This window comes from Sporobolomyces koalae, assembly GCF_050403365.1.
Source record: "Sporobolomyces koalae JCM15063 DNA, S_koalae_JCM15063T_v1_ctg17, whole genome shotgun sequence".
Classification (NCBI taxonomy): Eukaryota; Fungi; Basidiomycota; class Microbotryomycetes; order Sporidiobolales; family Sporidiobolaceae; genus Sporobolomyces; species Sporobolomyces koalae.
In genome coordinates, this window is record NW_027481754.1 from 193,079 (window position 1) to 217,493 (window position 24,415).

General features: G+C 53.0%; 10 protein-coding genes across 10 annotated transcripts; 5 read left to right on the forward strand and 5 right to left on the reverse strand.

The window, feature by feature from the left end:
* Window positions 1-167: 167 nt before the first annotated feature.
* On the reverse strand, window positions 168-1,863 carry RAD17 (Rad17p; the record flags this gene model as incomplete). The annotated part of the gene is made up of 9 exons (XM_076678826.1): window positions 168-188; window positions 256-384; window positions 452-509; window positions 576-640; window positions 707-871; window positions 947-1,058; window positions 1,130-1,595; window positions 1,668-1,734; window positions 1,810-1,863. The coding sequence occupies 9 exons, from the start codon at window positions 1,861-1,863 to the stop codon at window positions 168-170; spliced, it is 1,137 nt and encodes a 378-aa protein (XP_076534064.1).
* A 294-nt stretch (window positions 1,864-2,157) lies between these two features.
* Window positions 2,158-2,781, forward strand: JCM15063_001026 (uncharacterized protein; the record flags this gene model as incomplete). The annotated part of the gene is made up of 1 exon (XM_076678827.1): window positions 2,158-2,781. One exon carries the CDS (start codon window positions 2,158-2,160, stop codon window positions 2,779-2,781), a length of 624 nt encoding a protein of 207 aa, XP_076534065.1.
* Window positions 2,782-3,385: 604 nt separating this feature from the next.
* JCM15063_001027 (DEAD/DEAH box helicase) lies at window positions 3,386-6,074 on the reverse strand (the record flags this gene model as incomplete). The annotated part of the gene is made up of 12 exons (XM_076678828.1): window positions 3,386-3,483; window positions 3,572-3,651; window positions 3,752-3,882; window positions 3,956-4,098; window positions 4,168-4,227; window positions 4,306-4,546; window positions 4,626-4,851; window positions 4,923-5,150; window positions 5,212-5,303; window positions 5,374-5,491; window positions 5,552-5,690; window positions 5,771-6,074. 12 exons carry the CDS (start codon window positions 6,072-6,074, stop codon window positions 3,386-3,388), a joined length of 1,860 nt encoding a protein of 619 aa, XP_076534066.1.
* Window positions 6,075-6,150: 76 nt separating this feature from the next.
* On the forward strand, window positions 6,151-6,819 carry JCM15063_001028 (uncharacterized protein; the record flags this gene model as incomplete). Its single annotated transcript, XM_076678829.1, has 1 exon — window positions 6,151-6,819. One exon carries the CDS (start codon window positions 6,151-6,153, stop codon window positions 6,817-6,819), a length of 669 nt encoding a protein of 222 aa, XP_076534067.1.
* Window positions 6,820-6,867: 48 nt separating this feature from the next.
* On the reverse strand, window positions 6,868-8,237 carry JCM15063_001029 (uncharacterized protein; the record flags this gene model as incomplete). Its single annotated transcript, XM_076678830.1, has 4 exons — window positions 6,868-7,446; window positions 7,516-7,875; window positions 7,950-8,098; window positions 8,180-8,237. The coding sequence occupies 4 exons, from the start codon at window positions 8,235-8,237 to the stop codon at window positions 6,868-6,870; spliced, it is 1,146 nt and encodes a 381-aa protein (XP_076534068.1).
* A 247-nt stretch (window positions 8,238-8,484) lies between these two features.
* JCM15063_001030 (uncharacterized protein) lies at window positions 8,485-9,101 on the forward strand (the record flags this gene model as incomplete). The annotated part of the gene is made up of 4 exons (XM_076678831.1): window positions 8,485-8,572; window positions 8,636-8,687; window positions 8,782-8,888; window positions 8,977-9,101. 4 exons carry the CDS (start codon window positions 8,485-8,487, stop codon window positions 9,099-9,101), a joined length of 372 nt encoding a protein of 123 aa, XP_076534069.1.
* Window positions 9,102-9,172: 71 nt separating this feature from the next.
* On the reverse strand, window positions 9,173-11,058 carry JCM15063_001031 (CDC2/CDK family serine/threonine-protein kinase; the record flags this gene model as incomplete). Its single annotated transcript, XM_076678832.1, has 9 exons — window positions 9,173-9,191; window positions 9,264-9,314; window positions 9,385-9,579; window positions 9,657-9,751; window positions 9,838-9,973; window positions 10,054-10,332; window positions 10,413-10,627; window positions 10,696-10,979; window positions 11,055-11,058. The coding sequence occupies 9 exons, from the start codon at window positions 11,056-11,058 to the stop codon at window positions 9,173-9,175; spliced, it is 1,278 nt and encodes a 425-aa protein (XP_076534070.1).
* Window positions 11,059-13,794: 2,736 nt separating this feature from the next.
* On the forward strand, window positions 13,795-19,267 carry FUN30 (DNA-dependent ATPase FUN30; the record flags this gene model as incomplete). The annotated part of the gene is made up of 12 exons (XM_076678833.1): window positions 13,795-13,816; window positions 14,248-14,651; window positions 14,727-14,927; window positions 14,995-16,417; window positions 16,488-16,985; window positions 17,051-17,481; window positions 17,553-18,020; window positions 18,079-18,252; window positions 18,345-18,606; window positions 18,684-18,762; window positions 18,824-18,877; window positions 18,958-19,267. 12 exons carry the CDS (start codon window positions 13,795-13,797, stop codon window positions 19,265-19,267), a joined length of 4,326 nt encoding a protein of 1,441 aa, XP_076534071.1.
* A 294-nt stretch (window positions 19,268-19,561) lies between these two features.
* JCM15063_001033 (uncharacterized protein) lies at window positions 19,562-21,113 on the forward strand (the record flags this gene model as incomplete). The annotated part of the gene is made up of 4 exons (XM_076678834.1): window positions 19,562-19,778; window positions 19,861-20,136; window positions 20,209-20,385; window positions 20,461-21,113. 4 exons carry the CDS (start codon window positions 19,562-19,564, stop codon window positions 21,111-21,113), a joined length of 1,323 nt encoding a protein of 440 aa, XP_076534072.1.
* Window positions 21,114-21,684: 571 nt separating this feature from the next.
* Window positions 21,685-24,251, reverse strand: KRS1 (lysine--tRNA ligase KRS1; the record flags this gene model as incomplete). The annotated part of the gene is made up of 10 exons (XM_076678835.1): window positions 21,685-21,804; window positions 21,886-21,910; window positions 22,016-22,074; window positions 22,156-22,416; window positions 22,495-22,545; window positions 22,625-23,429; window positions 23,515-23,801; window positions 23,868-23,939; window positions 24,016-24,070; window positions 24,154-24,251. 10 exons carry the CDS (start codon window positions 24,249-24,251, stop codon window positions 21,685-21,687), a joined length of 1,833 nt encoding a protein of 610 aa, XP_076534073.1.
* Window positions 24,252-24,415: the final 164 nt, after the last annotated feature.

Below are 24,415 nucleotides of genomic sequence, written 5' to 3' on the forward strand. Positions count from 1 at the left end.
CGCCGATGTGGGGGAAAAACAGTCAGTCAACTCAAAAGGACGATCGATGCCCGCAAATTGTTTATGTAACTTGAGGTCTTTCAGCATACTAGTGGCAACACACAGACGAGATCGGAGAAACAACAAGGAGGATTTTACGGAAATCTCAATACGCTTGCGCGAGAGGACTATTCGTCGAGAGCGACACACTGTTCAATATGACAGCGAGATTAGTCGCTGAAATGTCGCCGGAAGGTGAGCGAGAAGGAGATTTACGAGGAATTCGACAAACGCGACGTTATCCGTTGTTCCGCCACCAGCCGGCCGCGATCTTGGCTGCTTGGTCGGACTGAGGGGGATCATGAATTGGAAAGAAACAAGCCCATAGTCATCTGTGCGGATGGACTGGAGCAGACGTCGAGTCAGAAGTCGAGATTGACATTAGGCTCAGACAGGTGGAATGGATTCTCACAGTCTTGATCGAGTTGGCTAGTGCATATCTTGTGAGCTGAATGTGAGAAAACTTGTAGCTGTCAAAGCAAAGATCGATAATCGAGTCAGTCTAGTCCTACAGAAGAGACGACGACTAATCGTACCTGTTCCGGATCGGGCTCTCGCACTCGAAAACTTCGAGGATATCTCGGTTGTCCGAGTAGTCCATCTGAGCGACATGCATGTACAAAGTTCAGCTTGAGACCGATCCGGCTGCTTCGGGTGATAGAATCACCTCGGTGCTTCCGATCGCGCCGGTCGCCTCGAGTCGGAAGAGAGGCGTCTGATCTTCGTCTCGTCGATCTTCGTCATACATCACTTCAGGCGCCGGCGAGAAGCTGATGGACAGCTTGTCAGACGTCGGTGGAAGCTCATGCAACGCATCGCTGAGCCACTCGGACTGCATTTCAAAGGAGACGACGCCGTTCAGTTTCGAGACGTTCGGTCCCTGATACAGGTCAAAGTTGCGACATACCTTCATGATGAGTCGCTGTACGCGGTCTTCATCGATGAAGCGCAAGTCGAGTAAACCCTCGGGCTCGTACGTTGTCAATTCGCACCTTGTAACGATCCCGCTCTCTTCCAAGCTGCGACGATATGATCTTTTCAGCGCCAGGCCAAGAACGAGATCGAGAGAAACGAGTTAAAGAGCACTCACAGCATGATTAGAGGCTCTCCAATCCCTGCATAGCTCAGTCTCAAACTCGTCTGTTTCTCTTCTCCACCCGACTCTCTCGATCCCCGTTTCCCTCGTGCGCCACCTCGACCTTCAATGTCTTCGTCAGCACCATCGCCTCTCCACCCTCGTCGTCTACCTCCATCTCCTCCATCTCCTGCTTCGTCGGAACCAAACTCTTTCTTGAACGGGTTCGAACTCGTCACTCCGGCGTTCCCGAAAATGTTCAAACATTCGAGCATGGTTGCGAGCGAGATTGTCATTTCGCAGTGAGGAGGGCCTCGAGGAGTTTGCTCGTCATTGGGGTCTTGAGAGTGAGGCGTGGGACTTTCGGAATCTACGTCGTGAGCGTCGGGAGGAGGTGTCTGATCGAAATACGCCGATGGACTGTCTCGAGGTAGATCGAAATTGTATGTCTTGAAACAGGTTTTAGACATGAAAGCGTGCGCTACAAGAACTCGGACGGGCCAAACCTCAGCGATTCCATTTCGAAAAAGAACAGAGTGGTGTGGCCTCCTACCTTGGATAGAACGGCCTTCTTCGACAATCATCCTGAGCCCAATCTCGTCAATCTTGAGGGTTGCGCGCTATGTCCAAACGGGCAAGCTTGAATCGGTCAATATCAGACAATTTGATGTCGGTTTCCGTTCGATGAGCCTCACGGATTTGAAGCTGAGACTCTTGAGCAGACTCGCAAGAGGTCTGACGTCGGCCATCGTAGCGACCAAGATCTAAGGCAGCCGGGAAGCAACGCTGAGCGATTCCACATTGAAGAGAAGCGACATTCACGCAAGCAACGAGGCAATTCACGTCTGGCTCGGTCACTCGAGGCATGTTTGAGGTTCTGTCCTCGAGCTGGAAATCGTAAACGCAGTGGATGGGAGGAGTTTGTTTTTCGAGAGAGATGACGCGGATGACACACGTGACGCGCGCGCGCGCTGGACTTTGAATCCTTGATTTTGATCAGCGCTAGCAATCTTCACCCACTCGACGAATTCCCGACATTAACCATGTTCAACATCAGCGCACCCTCAAGCATTCCGATTCTGGGCACAGAGAATTACGCGGCTTGGAATTCCGTGTTCAAGGCGTATGCCGGATCGCAAGGAGTGTACCAGTGGATAGCTTGTCGAGGGGAAGAAAAGAGAAAGAGGAGCAACAGCGAGAGTACTGCGGACTACGAAGTCTATGAGGCAGAGGTGATGGTAGGGGACGCATGGGTACTCGGTGCGATCCACGCAACCATCGACGCGACGAACCGAGACCTCATCCACGGAGAAGAAACGGCGTTTGGAGCTCTCACCACCCTTCGCAAACATCATCGAAAGTTTGTCCACCGAACCTTCACCACGTTCATCGAAACCAAGCTCGAGGAAGGTGGCGACCTCGCCGCTCACATCCTAAAGATGCGCAAACTTCAAAACGAATTCACGACCTTCGCTTCGATTGCAGACGACGACGAAATCAGATTCGACATTTCCGATAAGCCCCTCGCCATCATTCTGCTCTCCTCCCTTCCCCCGTCATTCTCCAAGTTGCGAAAGTTTATGTATTCCGACTTGTCCGATCTCACGACGAGCAACATCTACTCCTTTTTGACGATGTGGGCGGCAAGGTCGGATGTTGCAGGATGAGGAGGACGTGAGGATAATGTCGCGCTCCTAGCAGCTGCTACAAACGCCCTGGTCAGCCCCGAGCCCAGTCGAATCGACCACTTGATCCGAATCGTCACTCGCTCACTGCGATGTCGAGCCCTATTGAATCCGTCTGGCTCTCTCCTATCCTCGGAAAAGACGACCCCTTTCTTGCGGCGAAACGGTTACGACCGTTCCTTGAACTCGGAACGGGGTGTCGGTCGGAAGATACGCGACTTGTTTTCCCTCACCACTCTTTCTGAATCTGAGGTGACGGGAAGATGGAGTTCGCACCAGTAGAACAGGTGGAAAAATGACGGAGATCGCGCTTGAGCGCTGGAGGAGAGAGAACGAGAGATGAGGTTTTCAGTCAGATAACCCTATAGGGACAATTTGATAGAAAGAAGACCAGCTTCCAGCCCCGAGGATTAACTTTGTATGTGAATTATCGCTATTATTCTCTACTCTTCTCACAAGTCTCCATGGAAAAAAGATGTAGTTCTTCGCGTGAAGAAGTAAGCGAAAGTTGCGGAGAGAAAGATCTGAAAAGTTCGTTCCAACAGCTGGACTTCCCAAAACAACAAAGAACAATACGTTTCCTGTCTTAGTATCCACCGGTATCCCTCGCTCCGAGATGGTTCGCGACCGTCCTGCGTTGGTTCTCTTCCAATTTCGGACAATTGACAATCGAGTGACCCAAACCTATGTTCACGAGCAACACAATGCCGCCCATCAGCTTTTCTCCATCGCGAGTACAGACGACGAAACGGGACGGAGGGATTAAACGTACCGCCGCAGTTGGTACATCCCACCAATTTGCCATCGGCACCGACATTGGGATCTTCGATACTGGTCAAGAATGGCGGAACTCTTTGTGAATCAACACGAAATGAAATCAGTCATCCGAAATTGTTGAACTAGAACACGTTGACTGAAAAAGTTCAGAGAAAATGTGCTTTTTTTTGCTCACTTTTGCTTGGCCTCCATCAAGAGGTATTTGAGATCGAGCAAGGTTTGTTCGGCAGTTTGCATGTTGACAAACGTCGTTGCGATACCCGTCTTGCCCGAACGACCGGTACGTCCGATTTGATGCACGTAATCCTACCAGTCGAAAGACAACTGCCGCGTAAGTTTTCTGAACTCAATCAAGAAATAAACGAAAAAGAGAGCGCACTTCGATCTCTTTCGGCATGGAGAAATTGATGACATGTTGAATCTCGCTGAAATCGAGACCTTTCGAAGCGACTCCCGAAGCGACCATGACGTCCTTCTTGCCCGTCTTGAACGACTTGATCGCATACTCACGTTCCTCCTGAGCTGTTGATTTCGAGAGTCGTTTCAAGTTCAGCTCATAACTAGAGCACCGAAAAGAGAGCAGGAACATACTCTTCGATCCGTGAATCGCGACTGCCTCGACTCCCTTGAGTAACAAGTACTCTTGAATATCTGTGTACAAGAAGGGTCCAGTCAGCGAAAGGGGGAACGGTAACGGAGGGTTCTCAGGGTCGGAATCTAGTGTGTTACCGTCTACCTCGTTCTTGTTGTCCGAAAAGATGATGGTAGGCGGTGCAGTTTTCTGTAGACATTCCAACAGGTACACCATCTTGGCTTCGTTCTTGACGTATTCGACTTCTTGAATAATGTTGAGCGATGCGGCACCGGCACGACCAACGTTGACCAAGATGGGTTGCACGAGAGCTTGTTGAGCGAAATCTTGAATTCGTTTCGGCATCGTTGCCGAGAACAACAAGGTTTGTCGTTGATGCTGTCAAGCGAGAAACCAATACCGCTGCGGGTCAGCAGGGCGCGCGAAAGCCAAAGAAAGACAGAGGGGAGGTTCTCACTTTGAAGAAACTCATAATGTTTCGAACGTCCTCTTCGAACCCCATATCGATCATCCTGTCGGCTTCGTCCATACACAGGTACTTGCACCCTTTGAGGGTGAACTTTTTCTTCTCGAGCATGTCCTGCAATCGACCGGGAGTGGCAACAACCATGTGGAACCCTTTCTGTAATGTTTGAGACTGTTCCGACATGTTGATTCCTCCGATACACAACAAAGCTCGAACCCTGCAACGGACGACGAGTGACGCATAAGACTCATGTCCAAAGAGGGACGGTTGGGCAAAAGGGATACTGACTGAGGGTACCCTCCGAGTTCCATCAACTTGGCCATTTCTTGCAACCCTTCAAACGTCTGTCTCGCTAACTCTCGAGATGGACAGATGATTATTCCGACTGGACCTTCACCTTGTACAAATGGCAAGCGTTTCTCTTCCTCGAGGGCAAACATGAGGAGTGGGAGCGAGAAGGCGAGGGTTTTGCCAGATCCTGTGAACGCGATCCCGATCATGTCTCGACCGGAGAAACTGACAACTCGGCTCAATAGTCAGTTTCTACTTCAGATTCTCCAGAAGAGTAGCGACGTACGCAACAGGGATTCCTTGCAGTTGAATCGGAGTCGGCGCTTCAATCTTTTTCTTCTTGAGGTAGTCGAGCAGCGGTTTCGGCAGTTTCATATCCTGACCAACACCCAAGCCGAGTGAGCTCAAAAAAGATGAAAGACGGCATCAGTAGGACCATAGGACGTACTTTGAAATTCGAGATGGGAGGCGGCACATCGTCTCCACTTGTGAGAATGTGAAACTTTTCTCGGATCGCCTCGTTCTCCTCTTCGGACCGCCTCGCGATATAGTGTGGTGGTCTCCATCTATAGTAGCGCGAGGTCAGAAGAACGTTGCGGGATGGGTCGAGCGAGGGTATAACATACGATGCGGTCATGCGTTCCGTGTAGACGATGCCCTTGGCGAGTTCCTCGGCACCTGCAAGGGTCTTTCTCGATGCTTCCTGTGCAGCAAGGATCGCTGCTTCCTCTTCGGCCTTCTTCTGCTGTTCCGTCTTGAGTGCCTCTTTTGAATGATCGAATCCGTCAGTTTCGAATGCTTTCTCTCGTCCTCGTTTATATGGGATGAATGGTAAGGGTTCATACCTTGTTCAGCACGTTTGCGTTTCACTTCTTGTGCCTCTACGAGGAGAGTACGTTCCCTCAACTTCTTGTTGTGCTCCTCTTGCCGTTCACGTTCGCGTTCCTCGCGTTCCTGATCTTCCTCCTCGGTCCGACGTTTGACGGAAGCGGCAGCGGCACCTCCGAGTTTGTTCAAGAGTTGAGTCCGACGTTGCTTGACCGGCACGTACAACTTGGAATCATCTTCGAGGTCTGATAGCGCATACGGATCTGCAGGAGGAGGAGTTGGTGTTCTCCTTCGCTTCGTGTACGCAGGTCGGTCCGACATTGTAGTTCGTGGATGGCGAAGAGAGCGATGCTGATTTCCTCCACTTTCAAGTTCCGCCTTCCATCTTCTGCCTCACATGTTGCGACGGTGGTTCGTTCCCATTCGAGCATCCGTACACCGGAATCGACATGCAAGTACGACGACACAGAGTTACCTTCGAACGTTGCGAGATCGATATCCAGCTGTTGATCCTGCTTCCCTCATCGCCTCGTTCGTGATCCTGCACGAACTGACCGCGATCGTACCCCTCGCGACTTTGTTCGGAACGTTCCACTACCTTGGACTCGGTACGGGAATCGTCGCGTGGACTGTACAAGAATCGCAACTCGAACCAGGCGCAGCAGCAGCAGCACCGCATGATCCGAACCCAAGTACTCGCATCCGTACGAAACTTCGAGAATGGATTGAACAGGGTGAAGACAAGGCAGAGGCACTCGGGAGGAGGTACGGTTGGTTTGGATGGACGAAAGAGACCTCTGAAGAGCGAACACTTCGGAAACAGCTCGCCGCTTCTTCTTCTTCTTCTTCCGACTCGACTACAACGAAAATGACGCAAGTGCGGGATTTGCGAGTGACTGGAGATGTCGCAAACCTCGTCGCAGCGTACCTCGCAGTCAAGGCTCTCTTGCCCCTCCGCATTCTGGTCTCGTTGAGACTCTCTCCGGTCCTCGCCAACAGTGTCGTCAGTCGCTTCCAAGGTTTGCAAAGACGCGGAGCGGCCCTCGTCTCGAAACATTCGAAATGAATAATGACAACCTCGGAAACTATGTACATCAACAAGAGAATCCCCTAACTAGTGCGATTCTTGATCCTCTTCGTCGACACTGTTGTCATCACTCTCGCTCCTCCCATTCGCACTCGTCATACTCTTGGTACCGACTCCTCGTCCTTCCCCAACTCGCGTCCGCTGGCTACTCGTCGTTCCCAGTTCGAGCGTGTCGGCTTTGCGAATCATGCGTTTGTCAATCTTGCCTCGATTCGACCTGCTGCCCATACCCTTCTTCTTCCTCTTCTTCTTCTCATCCGAAGCTCCTCCTTCCTCGTCATCGTCATCATCCTCGTCATCGTCGTCAACTCGAATCGGCAACACGCTGTCCATACTGACCGCAGCCCAACATCCGACCGCGAGGATGACGGGGACGTATTCGAGACACGCGAACAAGACTTCGTTCGCACTCGCACCTCCAAACGGTCCATTCTCGACCGACTGTCCCGTTTCGGCGACTCGGAACGTGGTCCGCAACAACAACAACGTTGAAGTCAATGTCAGGAACAAGGACAGTTTGTTCGGCAGGTATCCGGCGTGGAACGTGGTCGCGGAACGGTAGATGCACAACACGAGCAACGCGATGTACAGGACGAAACTTGCCGTCTACGGTTATAGCATCAGTCATTTGGTGAGGGGGAGCGATTCGGGAAATTGTGCAGGTTTTGGACGTACCTGGACACACAGTCCGGTCAAGAGGATGTCGTTGGCAGATTTCGAACCAATCGGAGATCCGCCAGTCCCGAATTCGGCCTTTTCGGCAACTCCAACCAACACGGCCCCGACGACTTGCAAAACCGTCGTGATGGAATCCGAAACGATCAACCCAACGACGAGGATCTTGGGATTGAAGTGCAACAAGCTTCGACCGGTGCAATCGAGTCGACGCAACGCTTGACTCAACGCGACGTACAATGCCGCTTGGAACAACAAGGGGGCGAGGACGATCAAGATGTATTGGGCGATGTAGAGTGAGGTCTTGAAGGGAGAGAAATGTGAAACGAGTCGACATGCGTATCCGCACACTTCCATGGCCTTTTTTTGTGAATGCATTCGAAGATCAGCTCTCGTTCGCTTTTTGTTCTTGAAAGAGGGATTTGGAGACGCACGGAACCAATCACGAGTAGGCCTTCAAACAACCGAGTCGAGCGCAACCGGGCAAAGTTGGTCGTGTGAGCGAGGAGTGAGAGGGAGAACGTGAGGATCGCAATCACGGGGAACGCGCTCGAGGGCACGAAACCGTACAACGAGACCGACGCTATATGTTTCATAGATAGATCCTCCGAGTTAGTTGGAAGGAGGATATTGATATTGACCAAAAAGAGAAAGAACGTTTTACCTTCGCCGTTGGTCGGGTCCGGGTTGATAGGTCCGTGGTAATTCGCATCTGTACTCATGTCGAGTTGACTAGCCTCACTGCGTTCCGTCGAAGGGATCGATGCAGGGGAGAGGATGCAGCGTTAGAGATGAGACCGAATACCAAGTCGGGGTTCGGTTCAAATTGCGAGTGCACACTCTGGGCGGACACAGATTCGGGATGAACGTTGGTGTTGTTGGTGAATGCGTAAGCGAAGCCCGCGAGTATGAGCGGTCGATGTCAAAAGTGCAAGCGCTCTTGGCATCCTTCTGTGCTTCTCACGCGTCATGTCTCGACGGTACGATCCCTCTGAACCGCGTCGACCAGATCTCGCGAAACCCTATCGCTTCAGACCTAGTGACGATGCACTGCCGGGTCAGTCCCTCCCACTCGGGTTCGAGGACCCCCACACACGTGACTGACGATTCTCGCATGCAGAACTCATGGCGATCCTAAGTCTAGTCTCGAGTGGCTTGTCCATGATTACCAGGTAGTCCTCAATCACCAGTCTCACGCCTCGAGAGCGGGTTCCGGGACTAAGCTGAAAACCCTGGGAATTCCAACTTCGCAACTCCCTGCTACAGGTTCGCGATTTGGCCTTGGTTCAGCATCCTGTTTGCCACGAGTTGCATCCTCGGTCAAAAGAAACTCGCCACATCGAGACTCGACCCAGACAATCACAAATTCTCAGGTAAACCCTCTCCTCTTGTTTCAAATATTCAAGGGTCTGATCGTGTCGTTGAAACCTCGGATTTTCGCGGTTACTATTTGTTTACCAGGTTGGACCTGTCTGATGTTTGGGTTGACTTCGTGGTTGTCAATCTACATCCCTCTCTTGTTGGGTCAAGTCGGGAAAGCCGGTGGGTTCCCAATCGGGTTCAACAAAGGGTTGATCCCTGTCTGAAACTGGGTTACCGGTGTTTCGTGTATTCTATTCCTTGTCTTGTTGTGTTGCCCGTGTTGAAAAAGCTTGTATTACACGAAATCGTACCCTCTGAAATCGCCATCGATTAGAGTCAGAATGAAATGCTTTGAATATTTCCGAAAGTATAAACCCTGAACTCACCCTTCAGCTACGGCTCTCACGGGCGCAGAAGGCGATGCAACCGACGCTTTCCTGTCACAGAGATCCCATATCAATCATCATCCAATCGAGCAAAGTCTGGAAAAGGACTACAGAGACGTACTTTTCACCATTCGCGACACTCGGGAACGAATTGAACAAGTTGGGATCTTTGGGCAACGGAGTTTCGGTAAAGTACTCGTGTCGGAGTGCTTCCTCGGCAGTGATCCGTTTCGCTGGATCGTACGTGAGCAATTTCGACAAGAGGTCCAATCCGGCCGAAGTCAGGTATCGAAATGTGCGCGACAAGGTCGAGAATCTTGTATAGTGTGAATTCAAGGGCGAACGGATCGTCAGAACAATCGCAAGTTAGATAAAACGGATTCTATGACCTACGGAGGTGCTGCTTCCAAGTTGAACGATTTCGCGTTGGGCAATGACCTGAACCCAGGCCACATATCGTCGGTCGGTCTACCCAACAATTTGAAAATCTGTACGAACGTACACAAATCCATCTCATTCAGCCCGAACAAGGACATGGCAGAAGCTAGAAAGGACGAGGAGAATGGGTGCTCACTTTGCCAACTTGGTCAATCTCGCCTCGGCCGGGGAGCAGAGGTTCTCGCAGGATCAGTTCTCCAAAGATGCATCCGATCGACCACATGTCGACAGCAGTCGTGTACTCTGTCGCTCCAAACAACAGTTCGGGTGCTCTGGGCCATCCGAGACGCATGATGCAGTGTCAAATTCGAGCACAGGTCGCTAGAGCAGCAAATACAAGAAGTGAACTGACCTGTACCACAACGTGACGACCAACTGTGTCATGTCTCCCATCGGATCCCCATACGTTCTCGCCAACCCGAAATCGGCAACTTTGATCTGCCCTCGATTGTTCATCAACAGGTTTGAAGTCTTGAGGTCTCGATGAATAATCCAATTGTCGTGACATGTCGCCATGGCTCCGATCAGTTGCAGCATGAGGGTCTTGATTTCGGACGCGAGGAACGGAGTAGGCATATTGGACAAAAGCGTTTTGAGGTCGTGTTCGATGAAATCCATTACGATAAACACTCTGAGCGAGGTATGAAGCTTGTCAGGACCGAAGACGCTGTGACGCGGAAGTTGACAAAGAAAAAGATGTCCGAGACTCACTGAGTGAGAGTATCCCCGACTACGACTTCTCGCACCCTGACAATGTTCTCGTGGTTCGCCGTCATGAGTGTTTGGATCTCGCGTAGACTCGTGATTGGAAACCCATGTTTCTCCTTGTCCATCTTGAGCTTCTTGAGCGCGACGATGTCTCCGGTCGTTTTACACCGCGCTCGAAACACGATCCCGTAACTACCCTCTTCAATCTCGTTCAACCTCTGCATGGAGACGACACGAAATCATCAATCGGTGTCGTAATGAGAAGAACAAGCCAAGAGCGGCTCACCTCGTAAGAGTAGACGGAACGACAACTCTCGATGGCCGGATGCGCTTCTCGGCCCCGCTTCTTCCTCTTGACAGGTTGCGCATCTTCTGATGGTACTCGTCTCGTGGGTGTATTGTTACCGTTTGTACTGTCGTTCTCTCGTGACCGTTGTTGTTGTTGCTGCTCCGCAACAAGTTTCCGGTTCAGTTTCGCCTGTCGTTTCAGTTCCTTCTCGCGTTCTAGTTGCAAGGTCTCTTCCTCGTTGTCGTCCCATCTCGATCTGGGTTTCTTCTTGAGAGGTTCCGCTGGTCGAGAGACATCATCGAAGGTGTTCGGCAAGTTTATATGAGAGAGAAGGCAAGAGCAGACATTGCACGCACCCATGCGAGAAAAGGTTTGTGGCCGATCCCAGCCGGAGTTTGGCGGTTTCAACAGGCGAGTCTGATCGATTACGCTTGAGCAAGATGAGCGACGGTTGCAGTCTCATCTCTTATTCTGACGACTATGTGCATCGCAATCGACTTAGTTGCAGTTAGGGTAAGGTGGATTCACCGTGACCGCTATAGCACAGTCTGTCAAGCAGCACGAAACCCGTCGCGCCAGCTGGTCTCGTGAAGCCGGGGCATCGTGACGTCGCCTGCGCTCTCCAAAACCTCGCCTACTCGCCTACTCGCCTACTCGCCATCTCTACTGATTGGTAGGTCAGGAAAGCACACGATGTCGAAGTCTCCGGAAGAGTCCATGCGTACTAGGATTGCGAATGCATGCCAAGTCCGAATCTGAGATCTAGTCAGCCAAAGGGCTCTACGTCAAAGAAGGGTTGCTAATATAAGATTCAATCCCGAACTTGGGAGAAGAGCCAAACGAAACCACTCTGCAACAAGAGAGAAAAGGAACGCAGAGTGTCAAGACGGGATCAGATGCGAGACTAGCTTCATCTGCCTCGCTCCCACCGAGAACTGCTTTATAATCGGCTATGAACGTCTACTGATCCTTTGAGAAAGTTGTAATGAACGGTTCCGATTGGTTTCGAGGAAAAGTTCTCGGTAGAAATGAACAAGGAGCTCGTGCCGTCGCGAATATGCTTGAAGTATTCGACGATCGATTGAGGAAATGAGAGCTACTGTGAAGATGAAATGCACGGGTTCCTTGAACTTCGCTATCGTGCATCAGCTCAGACGTTAAAGTACGGGAAAAAGGGAAATGGGCATACAAGGTTTCGCCAGCTCTCGTTTCTGCTCACTCGGAGGGGACGTAAACCTGGGGTACAAGTTCGCGAGTGTCTGCGATCAACAACGCCATTTCCCCTTCCGATCGGAAGCAAGAGACACACTTGTCAAGCCCTAGGTTTTTCCGAATGAAACCAAGGAAAACAACTTACATCGCAAGTCTTCAATCAGCGCATCAATAGAGTATCGTTGAGATTCTGACGACAAGAGACTGACGGAAGACGTTGCAAGCGAAAGTGTTGCTGTCAAAGAACGTATGAATCGCTCGAGCGTGCTCGAGACATCCATCTGATGAGCACGGGTCAGCGTCAGCTGCCTCTAATTGGTACCGCGCGACGAAAAGCCAGATGCCGATACCGGAGATGAGCGCCTATTAGGGCCACTGAGCGAGCGTTTCGAGCGACCTGAAGGGACGGGACTTGCCGACGGTCGAGCTCGAGGTTTGATCCCAATCGCGGATTTCGTCTCAACGGCGGTTTGCATCGATTCAAGCATATTGAACAAGAGATCGTGCTATGGAAACACTCGATCTCATCAGCTTCTTAGAAGAGAAAGCATTTCAAGAGATAATAGCGAAGGGACTCAACGATTTCTTGAGCGGTATCACGACTGTCGCGCTTGGCTAGCTTCGAGACTCGGTACTCGAGTCGACCCATCTCATCTCTCACATCTTCGACGATCCGATTCAACTGGTTCAAACGGTGCAAGCTTTGCTCGAGTCGAAGTTCTTTCCTATTCGTGGTATAGACGATCGGAGCAGGCGCAATAGCTTGTCGGGACTGAATCAGGTCATGAAGAGACAATCGGTTCGAAGGATGAGAGTAGTGTGAAGTTCTGAGCGCAGGAGAGCCAGGAAGAGGATTGAACACGGGGGGCACAAATAGTTGCGAAGCGCAAGGGGTCGAGGTCGCGGAAATCAGCGAGATGCGGGAAATGACTGCTCGCGGAGAGATCTGCATGGTCAGCTTGTCGATTGAAAGGACGAAGGGTATAGGTTCCTTGACCGACAATAAAGCAATGCGAAGGCGAACAACATGAGAGATGAAAATCGGCGTAGAGCCACTAGTAGTTGGGACGGCAGAACGAGCGACGAGGTCGGATGATAACAGGGCACAGCAGGAGAAGGAGAGAGCACGAAAGACGGAGAGGCGAGGAAAGCCTCTGCGAGCAAAGAAAGGGAACTCAGAGGGTGCGAGCGCACTGAACCCTGAGGCGAAGTCTTGTCAATAATCAAGGTTTCTCGATCATCTCGATCAAAGACCTCAAGAGGATCGAGCGGGCCTGTCGAAGATGCTCGAACCGAGCTCGATCGCCCACGGCAAAGACGGCCCGTCGCCGAACAAATGGTCGTGAGGGAGTCGAAAGGGAAGCGTCGCAGAGTAGCTGTGAGGACCACGAACGACGGCGACAGGTTGTTCCATGCGTATCACTGGCGTTCGCGCGGAAGACTAGCGTATTTATCCCATGACGCTGCGGACAAAGTGCAAAACCCCGGCGGGCGGAGGTTCTCGAATTTCGGAGGTTGAGAAATTTCCTGGTTTGGTGATTTATCTACATTTTGGTCCGAGTGCATGTCAACTGTGCCCTCGCGAGCTCGAACAGTCCACGCGAGAGAGAGCGATGTGTGCGAAACGGGGGAGCGAAAGAAGGACGGCAGCTCGCTCGCCCTGTCGTATCCACCCCACCCCCGACCTCGACGAGCCGAGTCGAGGTATCCGATCTGCATCGACGGTGCACCACCAGCAGCTCGGTACTGTCCTCTACGTGACCTCGGCGTGCGTCTCACCTGCGGGTGACCAACCTGCAACTCCCGCAAACAAAGTGCCTCTCGCGCTCGCACGCTCGCAACTCTCTGCCACGACTCGCTAGCCGCCCCGAGAGGACTGTCAAGATGAATGGTCAAGACCCACAAGGTACGTCGTCTCCCTCTGCCGTGACGACGGCACAGAGTCTGGCGAAACAAGACAGCCTGCGACCCCTCCGCTCCCCGCTTCTCCTCGCCGCTCAAACATTGAAACGCGCGTCGCATGATGGCGTGATGGATCCGAGAGTCGAAGATGGCGGGGTCCACGCGCTCGGATGAAGTCGAGGTGTATGGAAGAAGCGAGCGAGGTTTGGCGCCGATCCCCCATCGCACCGCGGCTCGGGTTCCGAGGACCGAGGTATCAGAGCGAGGTTCCGTCTTTCTGGGTCTGCACAAGCCGTCGCGCGAGTGGCCTCTCCGTGTCTTTCGCGTAAAGATTCGAAGCGCATTCACCAGATCATCACTCGCTCTCCTCACCCTGCCGGCTTGTCGGATTATGATCATACTGACTCCGTGTTCGTCTCGACCATCTCGATATAGGCGACCCCTCGTACAACCCCGCCAAACGAGCCCTCGAACAATCTCCCGCTTCGACCTCTCACCAGTTGCAGAACCCGGCCTTCAACTCCCCGCAGCAGCCGCAACCTGGGCCCGCACCCTCGTTTCAGACGAACAGCTCGCGTACTATCTATTCGGGCAAGCTCGGCAGTGCATTCGGCTCTCCTGCACCCAGTGGAACCGGTTCGCCAGCCGCTCCGCCCTCGCTCGACGGCGGCGGAAACGATACCGATGGTTTTGGTGGAGGCAACATGTTTTATGGCCAAAGGACCACGGGTATGGGCAGGTCCGGATCGCAAGAGAGCGGCCTAAGTCAGATCGCAGCAGGTCATCCTCAAGATCAGCCTCGCAAAAGGTTGAGGCGAGGCGGTCCTGGAGGAGATGAGGTGCGTTCTTTGACCGCCTGACGCATGTATACGATCGCCCTCTTGACCAATGATGCGACAATTGCGGGATTACAGACTGGCGACGAGGGGCCTGGCAGTTTTACCGTCAATCTGCAAAACCGCCTCGCCGATGTCCACGTTGAATCGGGGCCTTCATCAGCCTCCTCGTCTGTGTATGGCGGTAGCGTCGCTCCGAGTATGGCGCCAACTCCCGCAACGGCTGGCAGCATAGCCGATTTTTCTGCAGGACTCAAGCAAGAAGGATCGTCCGACCTCGTTCGTTTCTTCCCTCGCGATACTGCCTCGCAGAATTGAGTACTCACGCCTCTTTGAACGCTGTCAGACCGGATCGATCGGGCAGAACCCCCTTGGCTACAACCCTCAGCAATATCAGCAGTTAGCGACCGGATCTGGCCCGCTACCCCTCCAGCAACAGCAAAATCTTTCTCCCCACCTCCAGAGTCGATCGTATCCCCAGCAGCAACAACCGCAGCAGCAACAGTACTCGTCTCAATCCACTGGAGGCGGACTCAGCCAAGCTGCTCAAAATGATCCCGGCTTTCGAGACTTTTACGGACGAGTCGGTTCAAACTTTCCTGCCGACAAGATTTGGAATGCCTACCAGCGCAGTGGAGGAGATTTCAACAAAGGTCTCCAGATCCTTCTTGAGGCCAAACCGCTCGCAGCTGGCCCGACGCCCGCTCCGAACGCACCGCAAACGTACAGCCCCGCCGCTCAATTTGCTCAGCTCAACTCGCCGCGCATGTCTAATCCTGGTACTCCAGGATCGTCACATGCGGGTATTCCGCAGCAGCAGCAACAACAGCAGCAATACCCTGCGAACGGCCAATCCCCGTATGCTCAAAATCCACAGCAGTACTCGAATATTCAACAAATTCAACAGCAGCAGCAACAGCAGTCGCGCGCGCAGATTCAAACCATGATGCGGCCGGTTCAGCAACAGCCGCAAGCGGCTTATCCCGGCATGAACGGCATGAACCCCCAACAACAACAACAACAACAACAACAACAGATGATGTACTCTCAGAACGCTCAACAACAGCAGATGGCTTACGCTGCGCATGCACGCGCGGTGGCTGCCAACGGAGGTCAGGGCGTCCCCGGCTACGGTCGTTCGCCCGCTTCTGCATACCCAACTGCCCAACCTGGCCAAGCTGGTCTGCCTCCTTTGCCGGGGCAACCCAATTTCCAGTTCCCACCCGCTGCTGTTAATTACGCTGGGTTCACCGAAGCGCATTACAATCATTACATCGAGCTGCAGCGCGCGTACTACGCCGGCAAGGCTTCCCCCGAAGATTCGAAAGCGTTGATGCAATACGTCGGGGTGCTGCAACGACACGCTCAGAGCGGGCAACGAATGCCAGCGCACCGAACCGCGCAGGGTCAAGCCTACGCACATTCGGGCGTGTACGCAGCTGGGGACGAACAGCCCATTCGTCGCGGCCCCGGACGACCACCAAAGAACCCGAACGCGCCACCTCGACATGCACCTCCGATGACGAGTGGATCGATCTTGGCTCGACAACTCGCGGCCGCGAGTGCTGCTGGTAGCTCGCTCAAGAAAAAAGGAGGCAAGAAGAAGGCGTACGGTTCTGACTCGGATGACGATGGAGGCGATTACGATTCGGCAGGTAGTGGCGACGAGTACGGCTCACGCGAGACCCCTGCTCTTGTCGCACGTCGGGAACAACTTGCCGTCGAGTTCTTCAACACTTGCGAGAAGGACCTCCTGATGGAGTTGGCGGGTCAGTCATCCCGTCTCGACTTATGGCTTCTGAACAGGAATTGATTTTGCTCGTTTGGCGACATGTACAGGATGCAACGCTACTCAAGCGACCATCACAATGAAAATGCGACCGTTCCAGACTGCGAATGACTTCAGGACGCGCACCCGCAAACAAAAGGGAATCGGAAACAACATGATGGACACGTACCTGGATGTCGTGACGGGTATGGGTGAAGTCGACAAAGTGTTGAACGAGTGCGAGCAGATTGGACGCGAGCTGTCCCATACGATGCAAATCTGGGCGTCCGGTGCAGCTGCTTCAGCTTCTTCGGCATCAACTCGGCCAGGCGCGAGCGGGGATCAGGAAGTCGGTCTCGACCTCGTCGCAATTTCCGAGGAGACGATTCGAGACCGGGTCGAAACCTCGACAAACCCGGCTGTCCGAGAGGCGTTCAAGGACTACATTCGCAGCCAACCCAAGGGAATTCCAGATACCGTCAAGCTCAAGGACTACCAGATGCTTGGTGTCAACTGGCTCAACCTCTTGTACCGTCGCGGGACTTCTTGCATTCTCGCTGACGAGATGGGTGAGTCTTCTCTGCACAACTTGTGTCGTATGACCTCTGACGAATTCCTCGGAATGGGAAATAAGGTCTCGGAAAGACTTGCCAAGTCATCGCTCTACTCGCGCACCTCAAGGCGACTGGCGAGCAAGGACCTCACCTTGTCATCGTCCCGTCCTCGACCCTCGAGAATTGGATGCGCGAGTTCTCCGTCTTTGCGCCGGACCTCGTCGCACACAGCTACTACGGCTCGCAGGCCGAACGAGACGAGATTCGACGCGAACTGCGCAGTCTCGAGGAGCTCGACGTGGTTGTCACGACGTACAACATTGCAACGGGAAGCCCGGACGATCAGAAATTCCTCAAACGCAAAATGGACTTCAAGGTGGCCGTATTTGACGAGGGGCACCAGCTCAAGAACAGTGAATCGAAGAAGTACAAAGACCTCATGCAGATCCGCGCTCAATGGCGCCTTCTCCTAACGGGTACTCCCTTGCAAAACAACCTTCAAGAGCTCGTCGTGAGTCCTGACTTATGATCAAGCTTCTTTCGCACGAACAACACTAACGACTCGTGATCCGCTGCTCAAAGTCTCTCCTGTCTTTCATTCTGCCTGAACAATTCCGAGATGCGAACGAATCGCTCAAAGCGATCTTCAAGGTCGGACCTGGCAACTCGACGAACCTGTTGTCGCGGGAACGGATCTCGCGTGCGAAGAAAATGATGACGCCGTTCGTCCTGCGACGCAAAAAGGCTCAAGTGCTCAAGGACCTTCCGCGAAAGCTCGAGCGCATCGAATACTGCGAAATGACGCCGCTGCAGAAGGAGGTGTACGACGAGGCTATTCAGAGGAGCAGGAACGCGTTGACAGATGCGAAACCGGAAGACATCGAAGATGTCTCGTCCGATGAGGAAGGCGTCGATGATATCGGTGCAGAGAACGCGCCGGTACCTACGGCGAAGCGGGGTCGACCGAAGAAGAAGGCGGTCGCGAGTACCAAGAGTGGCAACAAGGCTGACTCGAGTTCGAGTACTCACGTCCTGACCGATTTACGCAAGGCAAGTCATGTAGGCGCATCTCTGAGCTTGATCTGTGCTGACTCTTCGAGCGAAACAGGCCTCGAACCACCCGATGTTGTTCCGACGATTGTACGACGACGACAAGCTCAAGCTCATGGCTCGAGACTGTCTCAAAGAGGAAGAGTTCATGGATCGCAACAAGGATCTCATCTTTGAGGACATGGAGGTCATGACCGATTTCGAATTGCATCGCTTCTGCCAAGGATACAAGGTGCGTTTTTCGCCCTTCATGCGGGCCCCTCCGACCTCTGCGTTCGAGCTCACTGGAGGCTTACTCTGTCTCGCTCGTTTGGTCTTGTATAGCAACTCGAAAAGTACTGCCTACAAGAGGACGAGTGGATGTCAGCGGGCAAGATTGCGAAACTGCAAGAGCTTTTGCCCGAGATGCGCAAGAATGGCGACCGTGTCCTGATCTTCAGTCAATTCACCCAAGTGCTCGACATCCTTGAAGTCGTACTCGATACGATGGACATCAAGTATCTCAAGTTGACGGGCCAGACGAACGTGACGGAGCGTCAAGGTCTCTGCGACGCGTACAACGGCGACCCCGACATTACTGTCTTCCGTGCGTTTCATTCGGACTTGTTCAAAAGAGTCAAGTCTCTTTCTAGATGCTGACTAGAGAGACATTTCAATGTGCAGTACTCTCGACCCGCGCCGGTGGTCTCGGACTGAATTTGACCGCGGCCAACACGGTCATGTTTTACGATTGCGACTACAAGTGAGTCGTCTCTTGTGCTCACAAGCGCCCATCCATCACGCTTACCCACTATGCATGACAGTCCTCACAATGACAAGCAGGCCGAAGATCGCGCGTACCGAATTGGCCAGACTCGGTGAGTCCCGTCGTGGAGCTGGTACGAGACTAGCGCAGTGGGAATTGACTCGAAACTCGTGTGCTGGGGGTGACGTTCAGGGACGTGACGGTGATCAAACTGATCACGCGTGAATCGATCGACGACGACATGTACAGGCTTGCGCAGAACAAGCTCTCACTCGAACGCGAAGTATCGAGTGGGATCGACACGAAACAAGCGAACCTCTCTGCATCGACGAACGGCCAGGGTACCCCGAACGCGACGACGAGCGATGCGGATGCTGGACTCGGCGGCAAAGAGGCAGCATCGAAGATGCGTTCGTCGTTGCTTCGCAATCTGCAGTCGAGGTTTGCAGCGGAGGGAGAATCACAGGCAGCCGCGACCGCGGCGAGTCAACGTGCGACTTAGTAGAAGAAGGAGGCACTCTCATTCCTGCAGGATTATTCTTTTCATTCTTTCTTGTTTACTCTCGTAAAGTGTGTGTTTCTACTATGGCGACTCTTCCTTGCGTTTCCCTCTCGAGAGGCATTCTTGCCATTGCTGTGCCTGCAACAAAAGATCCCTCTGCGGTTCAATGACCAAATAGTGCGGCGATCGCTTGGCGAGTTTGAGAATGAAAGTCTGAAAGTTAGTGGGGCTTCTTCGCATTCTGCGTTGTCTCCCATCGATCCGTCTCGCGAGGTCTGAGACTCGTGTCGAACAATGTTTCAACGGGCTCGAGGTCTCGATCACAACCAAGAGAACCCATACCATCACGCTGGACCGTCGACGTCGTTTCATCACCATCACAAGACTCCCGCTCGATCTCTCCCTCTCGGCAAACAAACTGCACCCGTCACGGGTGGCAAAGGTGCTCTCTTGACCAACACGGCTGCGAGGGGAGTACTCGGCAGGAAGGATGGCAACTTGAATGGCAAAGGTAACAACAACAACTAACCTCCCTCTGCTATGGTCAGACCACGTTTGCCAATGACCCTGACACCGCGAGGTTCTTTGCAAAGACTCGGCACTGCTGTTCACATCGAAACCTGCGACCTCGACGAGTCAAGTCCCGACATTCAAGACTCCGGCACCGAAACCTCGCTCGCTTCGACCTCTGGCAGACCTGCAGACTCCGGCAACCGCATTGAGACCGAAACGTGCACCTCTACTGGTCCCATCCCCACAAGTCGAGCGAGAGGTGGTCGAGGTTGATCTCGAGGCGCAGGAACAAGTGCGACTGCGAAACATGCTCGACCTCGACGTCGAGTACGCTGGACCCAGTGCGACCGACTATGGTGAGGCAGTACCTCACTCTTTCTTTGCGCTACATTTTGTTTTGTCGTAAGGCTCATGCTTCGATACCACAGAGGAACCTTACGAACCCGAATGCCAAGTGACGGATTACACAAAAGTCGAATACGGCCCCTTGTTGAGAGCCATGTCCTTCACGGGCGTCGAGTCCCAACACGAGTGGGAAGCGCGAGATTCAATCGCAAGGAACCAGGTCGAATTCACACTCGATGCTGAATTCCACCTTGATTCGAGTGAGTTGCTGCGGACATCTATCTGTCCGCATTCGCGCTCACACTGACACTTCACGCTCTCTTCAATTTTCGTAGCTTCGGATATTGAAGACGATTCGGAGAAGCCTATCTTCCCGTTGCCTGCACGGCGAAACCCTCTCGCCTCGAAACCCTCAAACCGCGTTCAGTCGAAACCTATTGCCCCCAACTCGGTTCGAAAGCCACTTCACCGCGCGCAAACAAGTTCCGGAGCACGTCCTCCAGCACTGAAACCCTCAACGACTTTGCAAGCGGGTACTCTCGCGCGTCGAGCGCCGCTCTCACAGTCGACTTTGAGCCTCGGCCGACCTGGGTCCCTCAGTACTTCGACCGTCTCAAAATCGATTAGAACCGACAAGAAACTTCTCGATTCCGTTGCCCCGGTTCAACGTCCTCTCCATACATCCCTCTCACAAACTCGTGTTCGAACCCAAACACCTTTGTCATCATCGACTGTCACTCGCAAACCTTCGAATTCGTCCATCTCCTCAACATCGATCCAACCTCCTCCTCGGGCGTTGTTTGATCAATTGGAAAATCGGAAGCGACGACAACAAGAATTGAAGTTTGAGGAAGAACAACTCGGAGCGTTCGGATTGGTCGATCATGACGAGGCTGATCAAGTATTGTCTCGAGGGTTCGAGTCGAATTCAGGGTTCAGATTCCAGGACGAGGAGGAACCCACGTTCGAACTCGATCTCGATCTGTGAATCTTTCCTCTTGGATGGAGGAACGAACCGAGAGGGAGGCGGAAGTTCAGGGAGAGCGCTTGCGATACAAGGTAGCTGTTCTGGCTGGACCAAACACTCTACAGATCTCCCAAGACAGCGCTCTCTCCTTGAACAGAACAAGACACCCTTCTTCCGAGTCCGATTTGCGAATTTGTATCTACCTTTCACTCTACCTCTCTCTCTACTTTCTTGTTCCTGTCTCCAAAGATCGAGTATGTTATCAAACACCTTCTCTTGTCTGTAGTAGTCTTCAATTGTCGTTATCTTTTACTGCTAATCTATCTCCCCTTTTCCTTTTTCCTTTTTACAACCGATCAAAGGAGCTCTCGTGCTCTTGAGGATTCCATTAGGTGTTCTCACACAAGACCGCGGGGTATTGAGTCATGTCCTTCCTTGGAACCAAAACGTGTCTGAACCTCGCATTTTCTCACGGGAAAAGAAAAGAGAGAGGTTATGACGTTTCGAATACACACACAAATGACGACCCCCCTAGAGAAAGGACGAGTCTACTAGCTACTGTCGTTTATCTTTTTGAGATGGGATTTTTCTTCTAAGCCTTGACATCTCCAGTGGTGGTAGTGTCTTCAGCTCCCGGTTGGTTCGAAGGAGCCGCACCAGCGTTGGGCAAAGGCTTGTTTGCCGGGAAGAGCAAAACTTCCTTAATGTTGGTCTGTAGAGGAACACACAACAGTAACACGATCCGTCAGCTCTGTGAACAGTTTCCGAAAAAGAGAGGGGGAAGAAAGCTGACTTGGTCGCAGAGGAACATAACGAGACTGTTTTATTGATTGTTCCGCAACAGAAAGAACGTCGAGAGAAATGGAATCAGATATCTGAAAATCACGGAATGAACGGAAAGAAAAGGGGATATCTGTGCGTACCGATCAATACCGAGTCCCCATCCACCCGTAGGAGGAAGACCGTGCTCGAGAGCATCAATCTACAAAAGACAAGTCGAGTCAACATTTCCGAAGAGGAATTTTCCTCCACAAAAGAGGGGAGGGAGAGAACAAATACTGACGAAAGTTTCATCGTAACCTTGAGCCTCCTCGTCTCCCTGAGCCTTCTGCTTCATCTGTTCCTCAAAGTTGGCCTTTTGGATGAACGGATCGTTCAACTCGGTGTAGGCGTTGCACACTTCTCGAGTCGCGATGAACGCTTCGAACCGTTCGCACAGTCCCGGGATCGATCGATGGTGCTTCGCGAGCGGCGACATGACTTGCGGGTGACCCACGATGAACGAAGGCGAGATGCACTGGTTCTCAATGAACTCGCCGACGAGCTAACAAAGTGAACGACATGAGCTCGTTAGTCAGCCAAAATACAAAAACAGCCTGATCAAATGGAGCTGTCTCTTTACCTTGTCGAGAAGACGAGCGTTGGTACGCGGTTCACTGCAGTCGACGTTGTGCTGTTGCCATCACAAGAAACACGCACTCTTGCCTCAGTCAAGAAAGGGGTTAGAGGCAATGTAAAAAGAAGAAACCGACCTTGACGCAGAGTTCACGGAGGAAGACGTTGGCCTCGTCACTGTCGAGCTTCTCACCGGACGGGAACTTGACGTCGAGTTGCTTCTCGAGTTCCTCGATCATGTTGAATCGCTTCCACGGGGTCGTAAAGTCGAGTTCCATCTCGGGACCTTCCTTGCCTTCAGGGTGGTACTTGATCTTGTATCCACCCGTGAGGTGCTTGACGAGACCCGAGATCATCGATTCGGTCAAGTCCATCAAGTCGTACATGTCGGCGTACGCCATGTAGAACTCGCAGATGGAGAATTCAGGGTTGTGAGTCAAGTCGATACCTTCGTTACGGAACACGCGTCCAATCTCGTACACGCGGTCGAGTCCACCGACGACAAGTTCCTTGAGGTACAGTTCGGGAGCGACTCGCATGAACAGGTCGAGGTTGAGCGCGTTGTGGTGAGTGATGAACGGCTTGGCAGTCGCACCTCCCGCGATCTGGTTCATCATGGGAGTCTCGACTTCGAGGAACCCGAGTCCATCGAGGAACTTGCGCACGTAGTTGATGATGCGCGCACGCTTGACAAACACGTCGCGCTTGTCTTGGTTCATGATCAAATCGAGGTATCGCTTGCGGTGACGTTGCTCTTGGTCCTTGAACCCGTAGTGCTCGGTCGGGAGTTGGTGCAAGTTCGGCGAGAGGAGGACCATCGACGAAGGCGCGATCGAGAGTTCGTTACGCTTGGTGCGCATCGGGATACCCGTGACACCGACGATGTCACCTCGACGGAACAGGGCGTGAAGGGCTTCGAAATCGGCAGGCGACTCGGATTCGCTGCACAAGACGACAGCGGCCACTCAAACATGTGAGTCATATGCGAGAGACCGAACCAATGAGTGAGCCAAGAAGGGATACTTACGAAGCGTTGGCCATGATTTGAATCTTCTGTCCCTCACTGTAGAGGTCGTAGAACCTGAGCTTGGCACCCTGGGACCTCATCGAGTGGATTCGACCAGCAACGCTGACGGTTTCGGAGCTCTTGGAACCGGCCTCGGAGCACTCCTTGCCGAACTTTTCGATGAAATGCGGCAGCGAGATGGTGACGTGGAACTTGTGAGGGTACGGGGAGGGAGTAGTGAGGGTGCGTTCCGATTCAGGGATGGCACGAAGCTTCTGGATCGCGCGCGAACGGATCTCGTAGTATTGCTGTGCAAGCGAGTTGGGAGTCAGTTCTGGCGCGAGCTCGGCGAACAAAGTAGCGAGGTGGCTTACGTTGGGCGAAAGCTCCTCCTCGGCTTCGGCAGCGCTCGTCTGCTTGGTGGGCTGAGGCGGGGCGGCAGCGGCCTGAGGAGTGCATGCGGCGAGATGTCAGGTCAGCTCGATTCGGGTTCAGCAGCGAGTGTGGGGTTGCAGGACCAACCTTTTCAGCCTTCTTCTTGGCGGCCTCACGCTGCTTGATACGCTTCTTGAGTTCGCTGTGGGAACGGTCGCGTGTGTGAGCAGGAGTCGTTGTGAGAGGGGCAGGGAACGCGACAGAAAGAGAGGAAGAGAGACGGACGACTTGGAGACCATCTCGCCAGTCTCGGGGTCCTTCTGGAGGTTGGGAGCATCGCCGGTAGCGGCGGGAGGAGGAGCGTGGGTGGCAGCGTCCGACATGGTGAAGCGAGAAGCGGTGAAGGAGCGAGTTGCGAGGGCGCGCGGGAGCGAGGGAGCTACGATCTGACGACGGAGGTGTAGCGCGAAGGGGCGTAAGAGCATGCACTAGCCTGTGGAACCCGTAACATGTCAGCGTCGAGTCGGCCACTCGCACGAGAGATCAA